Source organism: Nelusetta ayraudi, unplaced genomic scaffold, assembly GCF_046127955.1.
Source record: "Nelusetta ayraudi isolate G7.1 ecotype Tasmania unplaced genomic scaffold, CSIRO-AGI_Nayr_v1 ptg000129l, whole genome shotgun sequence".
Taxonomy (NCBI): Eukaryota; Metazoa; Chordata; class Actinopteri; order Tetraodontiformes; family Monacanthidae; genus Nelusetta; species Nelusetta ayraudi.
Window position 1 is genome coordinate 105227 of NW_027466179.1, and position 13979 is coordinate 119205.

The following is a 13979-nucleotide window of genomic DNA, read 5'->3' on the forward strand; positions in this document are numbered from 1 at the left end:
GGACTTGGTATACAGTTTATATTCTGTATAATTTTGTATTGTGAAGAATGTCTTGTCATTTTCAATAAACTTAAGCATTGAATGCTTAAACAGTGTTCTAGCTTTAATTTAAAAAAAACAAAACAAATTAAAACCTGAACATATTTAGCCCTCTGTTTACAGCCTGCTGCAAAAGTGGCCCCTTTAGCTTCCTACTAAATCTGATGTCTCTCTGGATCCTGTTTTAATCCAAATGCATGTAGGGGGGGACAAACATGAGGTGGGTTCAGAATTTGACTAACCTGAGGGGCATTGGGGCCCTTTGTGACATCACAAAGGCAACATTGCTCTGTTTGTCTTTCTGCGTGGCGTTGCGATGGGACTCTCACACTTGATCAACAGAAAACACAGTTACAGGACTTTTAAATCAGAAAGAAAAGGCTTCAAATCATCTCAGTTCAAACTTAAGATTTTAATTTTTATTACTCTGGAAAAAAACAACAAAAAATAACTCAAAGGGAGGGCATCTGCAACCGAATCCCACACCAACGTAACAATTATCCACAAACAAAAGTTAAAGAATGTCATACAAAACTTGTAACACTGTTCAACAGACTGTGACCCGGCTGTCATATTGACTGGGGTCAGGAGAGGGTTGGGGGAGGGGGAGGGGAGGGGAGGGGCAGGGGGCGGGGCTACAGCTGCAGCTCCCTGACTGAGGACGAGTTGTGCGCTTCCTCGAGCGGCGGAGCAGACATGCAACACGAGGACGGCGGCCGTCCTGGGAGGAAAAAACAGCATCGAAAACACCCAGTTTGTTTTGTTTTTTTTGTTACAGTTTGACGGAGGATGGAGCCGTGCGTGCACTCTCACTCCGCACCCCTTGGAGGAAAAGACATGAAGGTTGTTCACGGTAGTTAAATAAAAGATGCGCAACTCAACTGTAATGCCCTTGTTTTAAAAAAACAAACTAACAAGAAAAAAAAACAAACAAAAAAAAAACCTCTGTCCCATTTTGACTTTTTTTCTCTCTCTCTCTTCTTCTCCTCTGAGTTTGTTCGCCGGCCGTGACTCAGACCCCCAAACGCAGCATCCGTCCGGGCACGCCCACCTTTGATTCAGACCGCCTCCAAAAGCGTGAGCGCATTGCCGCGGCAACGGAGACGAAACACACGCCCGTCTCTTTATTTTTCTTTCTTTGTCTTTGCACTTTCGATTCACACGTTGTGAGAAGCAGGTCGACACTTAAAAATACCACAACTTCAAAAAAACAAACAAACAAAAAAAAAAGTAAAATTAAAAATCTATACACATTGCATGTACTCATTAAAGTGACTGAGCCTGTTAGAATTCTAGACAGTAGTTGTACTTAGCAGCAAAAAATTCTCTTCTCAATAAATATAGATGTACAGTATATAAACGTCTCTCTTGTCGGCCGCCGTCGGGCCCAAAACACGCAGGAGAACACGAGTTTCCCCCGAGGAACTTTGAGAGGGGAGGAGTTACGGCAACCATGACGATGATGACGACGACGACGACGACGAAGCTCCACACCAGCATCCAGCTCCGGCTATCGATGGTCTGCGAGGACCGTACGGGTGAGAGATCCTTCCCAAAGTGGATTCATTTTCATAGAAAAGCAAAAGGTGGGGGTGGCGGCGGCTCTAGAACAGCATGCTCTGTCTTCGGCTCTTCCCGTTTCCTGAGGACACACCAAACATCATCGCTTTTATTCGGCAAAAGGGAATCAGTGAGAGTGAGAGCAGCTTTGCAGTCAAACTACCCAGGATGCCGAGCAGGAGTAGCGGCTCCTCATTTTAGGGCATTAGCTCCACTGTTGGTTATTAGCAGCTCTGAGCTCGTGTGCAAAAAAAAAACAAGGGGGTCCAGAGGGGTCGGACCCCCCCAGTTAACCCATTAAACCCCCCCAAAAAAATGGTCTCTTTTTTTTTTTTTCAAAAAACAAAACAAAAAAATATATATTAATGTCACAAATGGTCACTACAGTGATAGCATCATTAGATCCCCCGTCTAATATTAAATATCATATATTCACAATTAAATATTCAATATTCACAATTTTTTTTTGCCAATATGGTCATACTGTCATTATAGGCCTCCTGCATGTTAAGAAAAGTTAGACTGGTATTGGTACTGGTACTGGTACTGGTATTTCACACATTGTCACAGATGTTCCAAGAATCTGCAATGTTTATCCCAAACTCGACATAAAAAGAGACGACTAAAGACTCGCTGGGGTGGAGACAGCAGATTGAACAGCAAGTGACCTTCGCCCGTCACCTTTCCTTGCTTCCCGTTGCGCGGGGGGCGGGGGGGACCAAGACACTTGCACAACAGCAGCTTCTCAATCGCGGCTCGCTCACTTCTCCACCACATCAGTTTCAGCCCTCGAGCAGTGCTGATGGGAACCCTAGTTCTCACTTCCCCAAAGAAAAAAAACACTTTGCGTTCTAGAACTCCTGCAGTCTAAACCAGGCATGGGCAAACTACGGCCCAGGGGGCCATATGCGGCCCGCCGGGCTTTTTAATCCGGCCCGTCGAACTTGAAGAAATGACCTTAAAAGTCATAAAATAGCCGTATTCCATCACTTTGTCAGCGTTTGAAGAGTCATTTCAATAAAGAGCGAAATATTCTGGAGCTTCAAAGACGCTGACATTGTTGGAACTTTGCGTTGGTTCATTTCCCATTGACCTTAAAGCACGTTTTCTATATGACCCATGATAGATTTCTTTCCTCCTATGAGGTGGGTCACCAAATCACTCCATCCATCTGCTGCTGCTGCTGCTGCTCCAGCCCCTCTGGCAACTCTTAGAAGCCACTGTGGCCCCCACCGGTCAAAGAGTTTGTCACAGGCAGAAGGATCCGATCCATCGTTTGGACCCACTCACGTCACTCGTCTGTGAGATGGTGAAACACTACCGCCACTACGGTACCGCGAAAACTGATGAGTCTGTTTCAGGTCCAACTCACAGTGTCAGAACCGCTCATCGACCAACCAAAAAAAAAAAAAAACAAGTTGATTTCTAGAACAGTTTCCTTTTGTGAGTCTTTTTTTTTTTCCCATGGTGCACCTCACGTTTGCCACGTTAGTACCAACTTCCTCTCTTAGCCCATCATTCCTCACCCGACTCAGGGTACGATGAGCTCCGGTAGCCGGGATCCCTCTGCAGCTGGACCTCCTTCTGCGTGAATATGGAGACGCCTGCCACACACCAGAGAGGGGAGGGGAGGGGAGGGAGGGAGGGAGGGAGGGAGAAGTCAGTCACTTAAGTGCAACAGCGTGCAAATAAATAAACAAAACAGAAAAAACAGCCAGCGACTGATCCACCGACTTGCACCAAGGCCGGTGCCAAGTCTGCATGGCCGCGCTGCCGTGCGGGTTACTCACTCTCTGGCAGCGTGTGCACCCGCGGGCCCAGGCTCCTGAAGTACGGCTGCCTCATTGCTTCATCGGCGGAGGTCCGCTTTCTCGACTCGTACTGACGTTCGCGGGCGGAAGAAGAAGAGGAAGAGGGACAAGAAGAAGAAGAAGAAGAAGGGGATGAGTAAGAAGGAGAAACACCGTCCAGTCATCGGAGGACGTCACGGTCTCCGCTCAGCGCCAGCCGCACCGCGGCGCCGGCCCGTCCAAATAAGAACGGGCCAAACATAGCAAGCGGGGTGTGTCACATCGCAATCACGCTGGGGAGGATTTGGAGAGACTCACTTTTAGGAAAGACATCAGCAGGTCGATGCCATCGGTGTCCAACCTGAGAGGGGGGGACGGGGGGGAGGCAGAGTAGACAGGAAATAAGAAAAGAGAGAGAGAGGGGGGGGGGGGGTCAGTAGAGGTGGGGGTGGGTGTGCGCGCAGATGCTGGCGGGTGAGAGGAAGGAAACCCAGTCAACTATTCCACAGGATTTCCTTACAGGAAGTGACACAGAGCGCAGAGCGAGGCAGCGAGGCCCAGCGCCGCCCTGCCTCTCTGCCCTGTACCTACCTGCAGCCCAGCGCTACCACCTCGCTGCAGCGCCATGAGGGCTGCTCATTTCTGTCTGTCTGTCTGTCTGTCTGGCAGTCTGTCTGGCAGTCTCTGAGTCGAGTTGAAGGGAGTGGGCGTGGCCTCACCTGGGGGCGTGGTTGATGAGGGGCTGGGCCTTGTACTTGGGGAACTTGTGGGACTTGAACTCGTCGATGGAGGATATTCCAGGCCAGTTGTCCTCGGTGGGAGTGCCTGCAGAGGAGGAGGGGGGTGGGGGGTGGGGGGGTGTCGGTGGGGGGGGGGGAGACATTCAATCCACCCTGTTAAAGTCCAGCAGCAGCCGACAAACTAGGGCGGGGTCTTTTATGTCTGCCACCAAGGCTACATGCCAGGGTTAATGCGATTATGGGATCATATTAATTCTTTTTTTGTGCGCGCATGTGTGTGTGCGTGTGTGTGCGTGTGTGAATGTGGGGGCCTGTTCCTGCCAGCGGGGGGCAGCACTGACCCAGCAGCCTGAAGATGAGGTGCAGCTCGTCCTCCACGGTGGAGCCAGGAAACAGGGGCCTGCCAGCAGCCATCTCGTAGAATATGCAGCCCACGCCCCTGACAGGAAGACAGAGCGGTCGACGTGTGAACACAACCTCTGGTGTCACACACAACACACACACACACACACACAAACCCCTCCTGTTGGCCACTAAAAAGCACTGGCAGATTGAAAGTAGACAGGCAGGTGCCAGGTGTTGAGAGGGTCTCGACACCTGACGGACGCTCGCTGGCGGAACCTCGCTAAGACAATAAGAGCTTTAAATGTTTGAAGAAAGACAAAGACAAGTCATTCAATTTGGCCAAATCCACCAGTCAGTGAACGCATCTTACACTTCTTTTGCTCCCTCCAACTTTTACAAGGTCTGTCCTGAAACACGCAGTCCCACAACTTGACTCTTTATGATGTCACAAAGGGCAACGGCATCTCTTCCAAGGCCAGCAGCAACACCCCACTGTGCTTTTATCTTTGCCCTTCCAGACACAGTGAAGGTTGGAAAAGAAATCGGTCATCAGAGTTTCAGCGGGAGGCCGTAAACAGCGGGTTAATGTGTTGCTTTCTAGTCAATCTGTCGAGGTCCCAAACTCCAGGACGAAAATAAAGAACCGGTCCAAACAAAAACGAGCGCATCAGTTCAACAATCTGCTGCGGATAAATAAAGAACCAATGAGGAGCAAGAACTCCTCCAACTCCCTGCCTGTCATCTTTCACCCCACGGCGCTCAGACATACGGATGGAAGCGGGAGTCTGTGGTGATATTGGCCAATAGTAGAGCCCCCCCCACCACACCACCCCCCCCCCACCACCACCACCACCACCACGTGGAGAAGCCCACTCACCACATGTCGATCTGTGTGGAGTACTCAGAGGAGCCCAGCAAGACGTCGGGGGGGCGATACCACAGCGTGACCACCTCGTTGGAGTAGGTCTTGGTGGGCACCGACTTGGCTCGGGCCAGACCTGCACAGCACAGCACAGCACAGCACAGAGACACTCGTTTCATTTGTCTGCAGACATAAATCACAGAGCACTTTCCTTCCACTGGGGATGAGAAAAAAAAAGAAATGCGTGATGAATGACACGTAGGTGGCGCTACGAAGCGTCCTTCTCCTCCTCCTCACCAAAGTCGGCCAGTTTGAGTTCTCCTCTGTCGTTGATGAGAAGGTTCTGCGGCTTCAGGTCTCTGTGGAGGACCTTCCGCCTGTGGCAGTAGGCCAAACCTCGCAGGATCTGGAAGAGGAAAATCTGGAGGGACGGAGACGCTTCAGATCAGCAGATGGAAAAAAAAATATCCGCACAAAACTTTGATTCTGAATGTGGGTCTTCGCTTGAGTGACACATGCAGACCAGCACCCGCTTCAAAACCTCAAACTCTGGATGAAACCTTCTGCTATGCATACTTTTATTCCTCTACTAACGCAGAGGTGAACTTGAAAGACCAGACCGAGTACACAAAGCACCTTCACGTCCCAGTCCTGGACTATCCAGCAGCATTTCCTCATATTTTGGATAAACACCAAGCTCAAAGAGAAAACAGACACTCCAGCTGTAGGGCCATGTTCAATGTCCACCACCAGGGGGCACACTAACAGCATGAGTGGCCACCAGGCACCACGCAGCAGCAGCAGCAGCAGCAGCAGCGGAACAGGAACAAGTGGGCCGCCTGCAGAGACTCACCTTGACATTCTGCATGCTCAGGATGTTCCCGCAGTCGTCCATGTACTGCTTCAGGTCTTTGTCCTGCACACACACACACACACACACACACACACACACACACACACACACACACACACACACACACACACACACAGTGTCAGATGTGTGTAGAGGACACGAGGACGCGCCAACAGTCCAACTGTTCTGCTCCTCGGCGGTGCAGCAGGCCATGAATAATAATGACGAGCTCGTTAAGTGTGTTTGTTTGGGGCGTCAGAACAACAGGTGAGTCACGGCGGCCGAGGGCCTCGTCGTCCTCACCAGGTACTCGAAGACCAGCGTGAGCGACTTGTCCGTGTGGATGATGTCGTGCAGCGTGACGATGTTGGCGTGCTTCAGGTCCTTCAGCAGGGAGACTGCAGGACGACAGAGGGACGAGTCAAGACTCTCAGCTTCTGCTTGAGCCCGTCCCAAACAAACCCCGAGTGGGCTTGGAAACACTGCCGAGGGCCACGGGGGGTCGGTCACATACTGCATAAAGCTTTCACCCAGATGTAAATCCTGCCCTGCTGTTGAAAGCCACCAGCGGGGACTTGAAGGATTTCTTGCATTCGTGTTCACGCAGCGAGAAATTAAAAAGACGATTCAATCAATTCTTTTTAACTGCATTCAACTCTCCAGTCAAACACAGAAAAAGGAATCCCACTGGTCATTATCATCAGCACTACTCGTGTTCAGTTCCCGATGGGTTAAATGTTGCACGGCCGGGAAGGAAAAACTTCAACTCTGCTGTAACTGATCTGCTAAACTGACACACGACAGACGGAGGGTTTCCAAATAATTGCTGGATTTCCTCCGTGTCTGGTACAGAGCTGACAAAAAAAATGAAAGAAAACAACACTTGGAATGTGATGGGATGAACCTTCTGTCAGGAGGAAGGTGAAAACAACATTTCAACCTTTAATGATTTTTGCTCTTCTTTTGATAAATCCAACAGCAGAGAACACGGTTGACTCCTGCATTCCTCCTTCATCTTCTTCTATGGTTTTGTAACCACTAGCTACGAGCAAACAGCCACTCCCTGCAACGTGATGTCGGACACGGGCCGCGGACGCTCTCCGCACCTTCTCTGATGGCCGTGCACGGCGCCCCTTCCTCGTGCTCCAGCCGGATCTCCTTCAGCGCCACCAGGTTGTCCGTCAGCTTGCTCCTCCCCTTGAACACCGTGGCGTAGGTGCCCTGGAAAAAGGAGGACAGGAAGTAGCGAGTCAGACCGTCGGTGGTTCGACACACACACACACACACACACACACACACACACACACACACACACACACACACACACACACACACACACACACACACACACACACACACACGCACACACGCACACACACACGCACAGAACGTGCAGACCCACCTCCCCCAGTTTGTCCAGTTTGATGTAGGTCTCCAACTTTCCGAATCCAATCTCTGACTGCGGGACACAAACAAAAAAAAAAAAAAGCACACACACAGGCCTCATTATTAGCGCTGACAGGCTAAAAGGCACGGCGGCCAATCCCAGCGACGGCCCTGCAGCGGCCGGCGGAAGGAGGTCACGCCCCCCCACCAGGCACGTCGGCGCTAACCCGTCGTGACAGCACACCGCTGGCTTCTGGCTCCAACAATGTGTCTGTTTACTTCGGAAGCGTCTTTGACACACATGAGAGAATGTGACGAGATCTCGGGCTATGAGCCGCGTGGCAGAGCTAATAAATAAGAAGACATCAAAAGTGATGAGGGCGGCAACATTTCACTGCCACGGAGGGATGTTCCGCTTTGACTCGTCACGCACGGCGTAAAACCGGACCATTTGAATTGCGTCTTGGTACAGAACAATTCAGAATTTGTTGATCGGGGAAATCCGTCGCATCATAGAAAACACATTTCTCGTGTTTTCAATAGTGCAAACCAAACTTCAGGACCAATACCATCAACGTCTCGTTGTTCTTAAAGCGTTCACATTCAGCTAACTTTAGCTGACCAGTGTTGTCAAACAATAATCTGTGCGTCAGTGAACACACACCTCCAAAAACTGGCCAGCTTTCACTTCTCCCGCCTGCTCCCCAGCTCAATGTACGCTACAGCACACAGTTCTGGAAATCGGCCCTTTGTGATGTCACAAACAGCGGCGGTATCTCTCGCTGGTCAGTGCCAACACAGCCGGCCAGGTGTTTGGCTCCGCCTCCGCCCCCCCCCCCCGAGACCGCATGGATTTTGTCCCCTTCCAAACTCCAGGAAGAAGCTTCAGTTTCAGAATGGGCCGCAGCCGCCGGCTGCAAACAGAGGGCTAAAAGGCCACTTTTCTTGAGGTTCTTCTCTTCTCCCTTTCAGCCTGTGAACGGCTGCTGCTCTGGATGAAAGACCAACGTGGGGAAAATGCTGGCGCTGACGGGTGCAAGTAAAGCCCCAAGCCAATTACTGAGGTGGCAGACAAAGTGAAGGTGCGAGCACACGACGCCGGGCTGAGAGGATGAGATTAGAAAGCGGCCGTGTTGAGGTGCGAGTGCAGACGCTGCAGACGCTGCAGACGCTGGTCGCCTCCCTGTTCCTCCTGCTCCACTCCACTCCTCTCCACTCCACTCCACTCAGCCGTGGGCAGCTTTGCGTTTACATAACAGCAATTTTGGAGTTTTTTCCGAGGCTCTTTGTTGATGCTGTTGAATTGACGACATTTGACAGAGAACCTCTGCCGACGAGACTCCGTCTGCCTGTGAGAAGCAGTCAGCGTGCTGCTGTCACGTTTCATCCACGTCTCCTCGCTGTCTCACTCCTCGCATTCACATTCATGTAGGGCCCGATGGTCGCTCTACACCTCCCACCAACCGAAGCCCCAAACGGTGCCGGCGGTCCCAAACGGACGACTGTCCAGGTGGTGAGCTCTCACAATGCTGTGTGTGTTTTCTCCCAGCGTCCTTCACACTTGTGTACCCAAACAGGCGCAAGGCAGATTGAACTTGGGAAACCTGCATAAAGGCAGCAGCCCCTGCGCTTCACATTCAGCTCTCCGCTTGGCGTAGGAAACACCGCTGAGTCAGCGCCGACCCTCGATGAACCTTTCACACCCTTTTCCAGTGTGACCGTCTGACAACCAGCGCTGACCAGTGGTTGAGTAATCTATTACCGAGTAACCCACTACTGGAATTAAACTACTTTTTAAAAAACAGAGTCATGCAACAGGATCACTGTGGCAAAACTGGTAATTATATCCTCATTACTTTATCCAGTAACATGTCCGTTACTTTTCCAAAATATTTTTGCAAGCTGAAAATCTCTCATTATCAAATTTGGACAATCAACCGTAAAACAACAACGTCGCAGATTACGGAAGCGTATTGCATTCACTTGGCAAAAAATAAATCAATCTGTTTTTCGTGCCATTTTTTTTTTCTGCCCAGTTTTTTTTTATTTTATTTTGAAATCCCGCGAGAAAACAGTAGCCAGGTGACTCTACGGCATGGATGTGCTCTACGGTGGTGACACGAAACCAGTCTGAATGCACTTCTAATGCATCATTTTGTATCCATGGAGCCATGATGCCACATTTATCCAATTGATCCCGGAGAAACATTGCCATGTGGAGAATATCTGAATGGGCTTTCCTTCCAAACAACCGCAAAGTCCTCAGACGCCTACGTAAAGTTGATAAACTAATTGCAATGCCATCTATGTCACTTAAAGACAGGACTATTTCCCAGTGTCTCAAACCCATGTCAAAATAGAATTTGATTGAACTGAACAAGCTGGCCATGTTTGCTTCCGCTATATCCAGCTCTCAATCAAAGAATGGAACTCGGGGAAAATAGGGCGGAAAAAAATTAGCACGAAGAACAGACATAATTACACTGAAAAACAGTTTTGTTTTTTTTTATTTGCCAAGTGAATGCAATATGCTTCCGTAGCAGATTACTTTAAGAATATGTGCTGTGCAAAAAGGCCCCAGTGCTGTACGGGAGTTTGTTCTGTGAAAAGTGCAGTTTGTGTTCAGAGGGCAAACACTCATTCCTGTGAGGACGACAGAGGCAATATTTGCACTTTAATAAAGTTCATTTCAAAGCACTGAGCAACGAACACTTTATCTTTTTTGAACTATCAGTGATTAGTAATAAGTGATTGATTACTAATGAAACAAAGTAGTGCTAGAGGTAATTAGATTACTTTTTAAAGGAGTACTCAGTAATCGGTAGTTGGATTACTTTTATGGAGTAATCCCGCACAACACTGCTGATAACATATGTTTGAAAACATCGCCGGTCAAGTTCACTGGGCATTTGGAACAGTAGCCATGGGCAAACTACGACCCGGGGTTCATATTAGGCCCATTAAGCTTTTCAGTCGGGCCTGGCGAACTTGAAGACATGCTATTAATAGCAGATAGATCGATAGATACTTTATTGATCCCTTTGCGATGACTCCCTCAGGGAAATCCATTTCCTCTCCTGTGAGGCGGCTCACCCAAACACTCCATCCACCTGCTCTTGCTGCGGCCCCTTTGTCACGTTTTAGAACCCATTGTGGCCCCAACAGTTTGCCCACCCCTGCTCTAGATTGCTGGCCCCGGCCTCTCACTCCCTGGATGGTTGGCCCCGCCCCCTCACTCACCAGCGAGGCTCTGCGGGAGCGCCGGCTCAGCGGCTGGTCGAACGGCGGGCTGCTCAGCTGCAGCTTCTCCAGGTAGCCGTCAGGTATCCGGATGTCGGCCGGCAGGGACAGACGCTTGTTCAGGTCCTGCCAAAGGACAAATACAGAGGAAGTACAATGAAAAAAAAAACCAAAACAAAACAAAACAAAGGTGCAGAGTGGCAGGACGGCAACGAGACGGGAGGCGGCGTTAAAAAGGCTGAAACCCGGCAGTAAAGCCCGGGTCCACAGCGTGAGCCCAGAGTAAATACCAACGATTGACAACAAAATGGCACAAACCCAAAGTAAACAGGCTGAAGGAAGCGGCCAGCTTTGGGCCTTACTGGTCAACAGAGAGGCCACTGTGTGTGTGTGTGTGTGTGCGTGCGTGCGTGTGTGTGTGTGTGTGTGTGTAAATACATGTGGCCTACTCGTGGAGTTCAGGGTAAAGTCTTTCTCAGAGTGCGATCCTGATGAATTGTTACATAAAATTATTATTAAAAAAAAAAAAAAAAAAAAATCTCACACAGCAGCAGCGATGGATGGGATTCTTCCCATCATGCTTTTCCTCTATTTGTTAGATTACTGTTAATCCCTCCATCACCCCCCTCAGCCCTCTCAGCCCCTCCCTCTTCTGTGTGTGCGGCTGCTTTAAATCTGCTGAGGTAACACTGGTCACTCAGTAACACACACACACACACACACACACACACACACACACACACACACACACACACACACACACACACACACACACACACACACACCTTGAACTTCCACTGTTTCCACAACACACTGCATGAAGACTAACAGGGGGTCACTGACTTGTGGACAGCTGGACTGAACCTTTAACCTTTTCTTTAAACCTGATGACTCAACAGGGGGCATCATCATCATCATCATCATCATCATCATCATCGTACACTGTGATACTAATATTGGAGTGGATTTCTTTTTTACACCAAAAATTCAGAAAAAACGTGGTTGTTTATTTTTAAATTGGTTAATTTTTTCCTTTTTTTTTTTCTTTCAATTGTCAATTTGCAAAAGAAGAACCACAAACTGATGATCTCATCTTGACATCTTGATGTTTGGTTGAGGCGAGACCCGGTTTCCAAGTTTAAAACTACTGAAAAAGAAAATTCAACCTCGGTCGCCGTGATATTTGTGAATGAGACTATTTGCGCCTCCCGGTGGTCTTTTGCCTCTGATTGGCCGCAGCCATGCCACCCGTCACCTGACCTCTGCCTCCCCGCAGTCGTCCAATCAAGCCGTCCTAATCCGTTACAACAGGGGCCCCATCTGGAGCGTATTACAGTAATCCCTGTGATGTAATCCCAAAACAGTGCTTCCTCCTCGGGGTGGGCAGACGTTCAGTCCTCAACCTGCCCCCGGAGGGACACGTCTGCCCCCCCCCCTCCCCCCGCACCCCCCCATGGCTGCATCTCAGCAGCATCAGCAGCAACAGCACCGAGATGGAGACGCTGCCCCTCCCACCTCCCTCCACCCCCAAGAGGATCTACGACAAGCACACACAACACAACACAACATAACACAACACGACACTGCGACACGCACAGGCCTCCGCTGTGTGCTGAGTCGACACAAAAACAAGAGTGTGAATGAGCGCAGGAAGTGTGAGGTGCACACGCTCCTCCGTGCACAGTGTGAGCTAATGTGTCCCGTCCCCATCAAACAGAGGGCGAGAGAAGAAGGGGGGGGGGGAGAGAGAGAGAGACGGAGAGAGAGAAAGAGAGAGAGAGAGAGAGCAGCTAGACACGTTTCACCGCCTCCCTTCTCCTCTTTTCCTCCTTTCTTCATTGCTCTCTGTTGTGCAGCCTCACGTGTTGCCTGCTGCTCGCTGCTAAATAATCCTCCAAGTGGAGCCGCCCAGCATGCCGAAGTATCAACAACAACAAAAACAACAACAAAATACATAGATCTCCAGCAGATTTCGCCAACAACAAGACTGCTGGGAAGAGCTGCTTGGAAGAGGGGTCAGTGCCCCTGGTGACATCATTAGCAGGTCAAGGATGGAGCAACATTTATGTCACTACCCGAAACAAATTTGTGCTCAATCTGGGAGCGTATTTGACAGTATTTATGTAACGTCAGCTGGGGTGTGTTATGGTCACAGTAAAGCAGTGTTTACCACCGGCAGCTTTGCAGCAGTCAGGCGGTGCGCTGCGATTATTTCCTGTGTGCATAACACGCAGCGTAATCCCAGGGCCCTCTGAACACTTCCTGCAGGCTGGCGAGGGGACGGAGGGAGACACCACCAGCACTGAACTCTGCCGCTCTGGAAGCGCTCTGGAGGCGGTCTGGAGGCGGTCTGGAAGCGCTCCGTCATCGTCAGCGAGGGAGAGCTGAGACGGTGCCCTGAGGATTATTCCAGGGTCCAGACTTTGGTTGACCGGTCAAACACGACTTTCAGGCCCGACCTGGACGCCGACGTCCCTCCTCCAATCCCATCAGTCTCCATTAAGGTCGATTGAAGGCAAAACGCTTAAGATAAGAACATCAGCTGAAGGGCTAATAGTCAAAGCAAGTAAGTCAACCCCCCCCGCCACCGGAGGACCTTTCTTCGAGGAGACTGAATGTTCTCTCCGTGTCTGCGTGGGAGTCGGGGCTTCCTCGCACAGTCCAAACACGTGCGCGCTGGCCTCGTCAGTGCTGGACTTGTAATTCATAATCAGCTCGGACGATAAAAATCTGTTTGAAATCTGGCAAAGATCGGAGAGAAAAACCCTTACAGAGCTGCAACATCAGCGGCCGCCATCACGCGGCATCCCGAGTCCCCAGGCCGCCAGCTGGGTTGCAGCTCTGGCCGCCGGTCTGCTTCTGCAGCAGCAGCGTCAACGTCTGTCCGTCCATATGTTGCTCTGGGCCTCCGCCTGCCAGCCTGCAGGCTCCCCGACAGTCACATTTTAACACTGGCATCCTGGGAACTGTACTCTTGTTGTGTATTTACACACAGAGAGACTCACACAAATGGATGTGATAAGATTTCTCTTCTCCAGAGTGCCAAAAAACATAATCACAGATTATTATATTTTCATGATGTGTTGTTGTTGTTATGCAATCAGCACAGACATTAAAATCTGTTTGTCAGTCCTAAACTCTGTGTGTGTGTGTGTGTGTGTCTG

The 13979-nt window shown here is 50.1% G+C and overlaps 1 protein-coding gene across 4 annotated transcripts in view; it reads right to left on the reverse strand.

Moving 5' to 3' along the window:
* Positions 1-432: 432 nt before the first annotated feature.
* Positions 433-13979, reverse strand: part of LOC142904552 (cyclin-dependent kinase 17-like) — a 30397-nt gene continuing 16850 nt past the window's right edge. For all 4 annotated transcript variants that reach the window (XM_076050723.1, XM_076050722.1, XM_076050721.1 and 1 more), the window contains 13 exons: positions 10816-10941; positions 7592-7648; positions 7296-7410; positions 6493-6587; positions 6190-6252; positions 5634-5757; positions 5352-5472; positions 4471-4568; positions 4109-4214; positions 3708-3750; positions 3390-3480; positions 3126-3203; positions 433-1681 (listed from right to left, as the gene is read on the reverse strand). In XM_076050723.1, the coding sequence (XP_075906838.1) occupies positions 1644-1681; positions 3126-3203; positions 3390-3480; positions 3708-3750; positions 4109-4214; positions 4471-4568; positions 5352-5472; positions 5634-5757; positions 6190-6252; positions 6493-6587; positions 7296-7410; positions 7592-7648; positions 10816-10941 (1155 nt within the window). In that variant the 3' untranslated portion in view covers positions 433-1643. The remainder of the gene's footprint in view (positions 1682-3125; positions 3204-3389; positions 3481-3707; positions 3751-4108; positions 4215-4470; positions 4569-5351; positions 5473-5633; positions 5758-6189; positions 6253-6492; positions 6588-7295; positions 7411-7591; positions 7649-10815; positions 10942-13979) is intronic.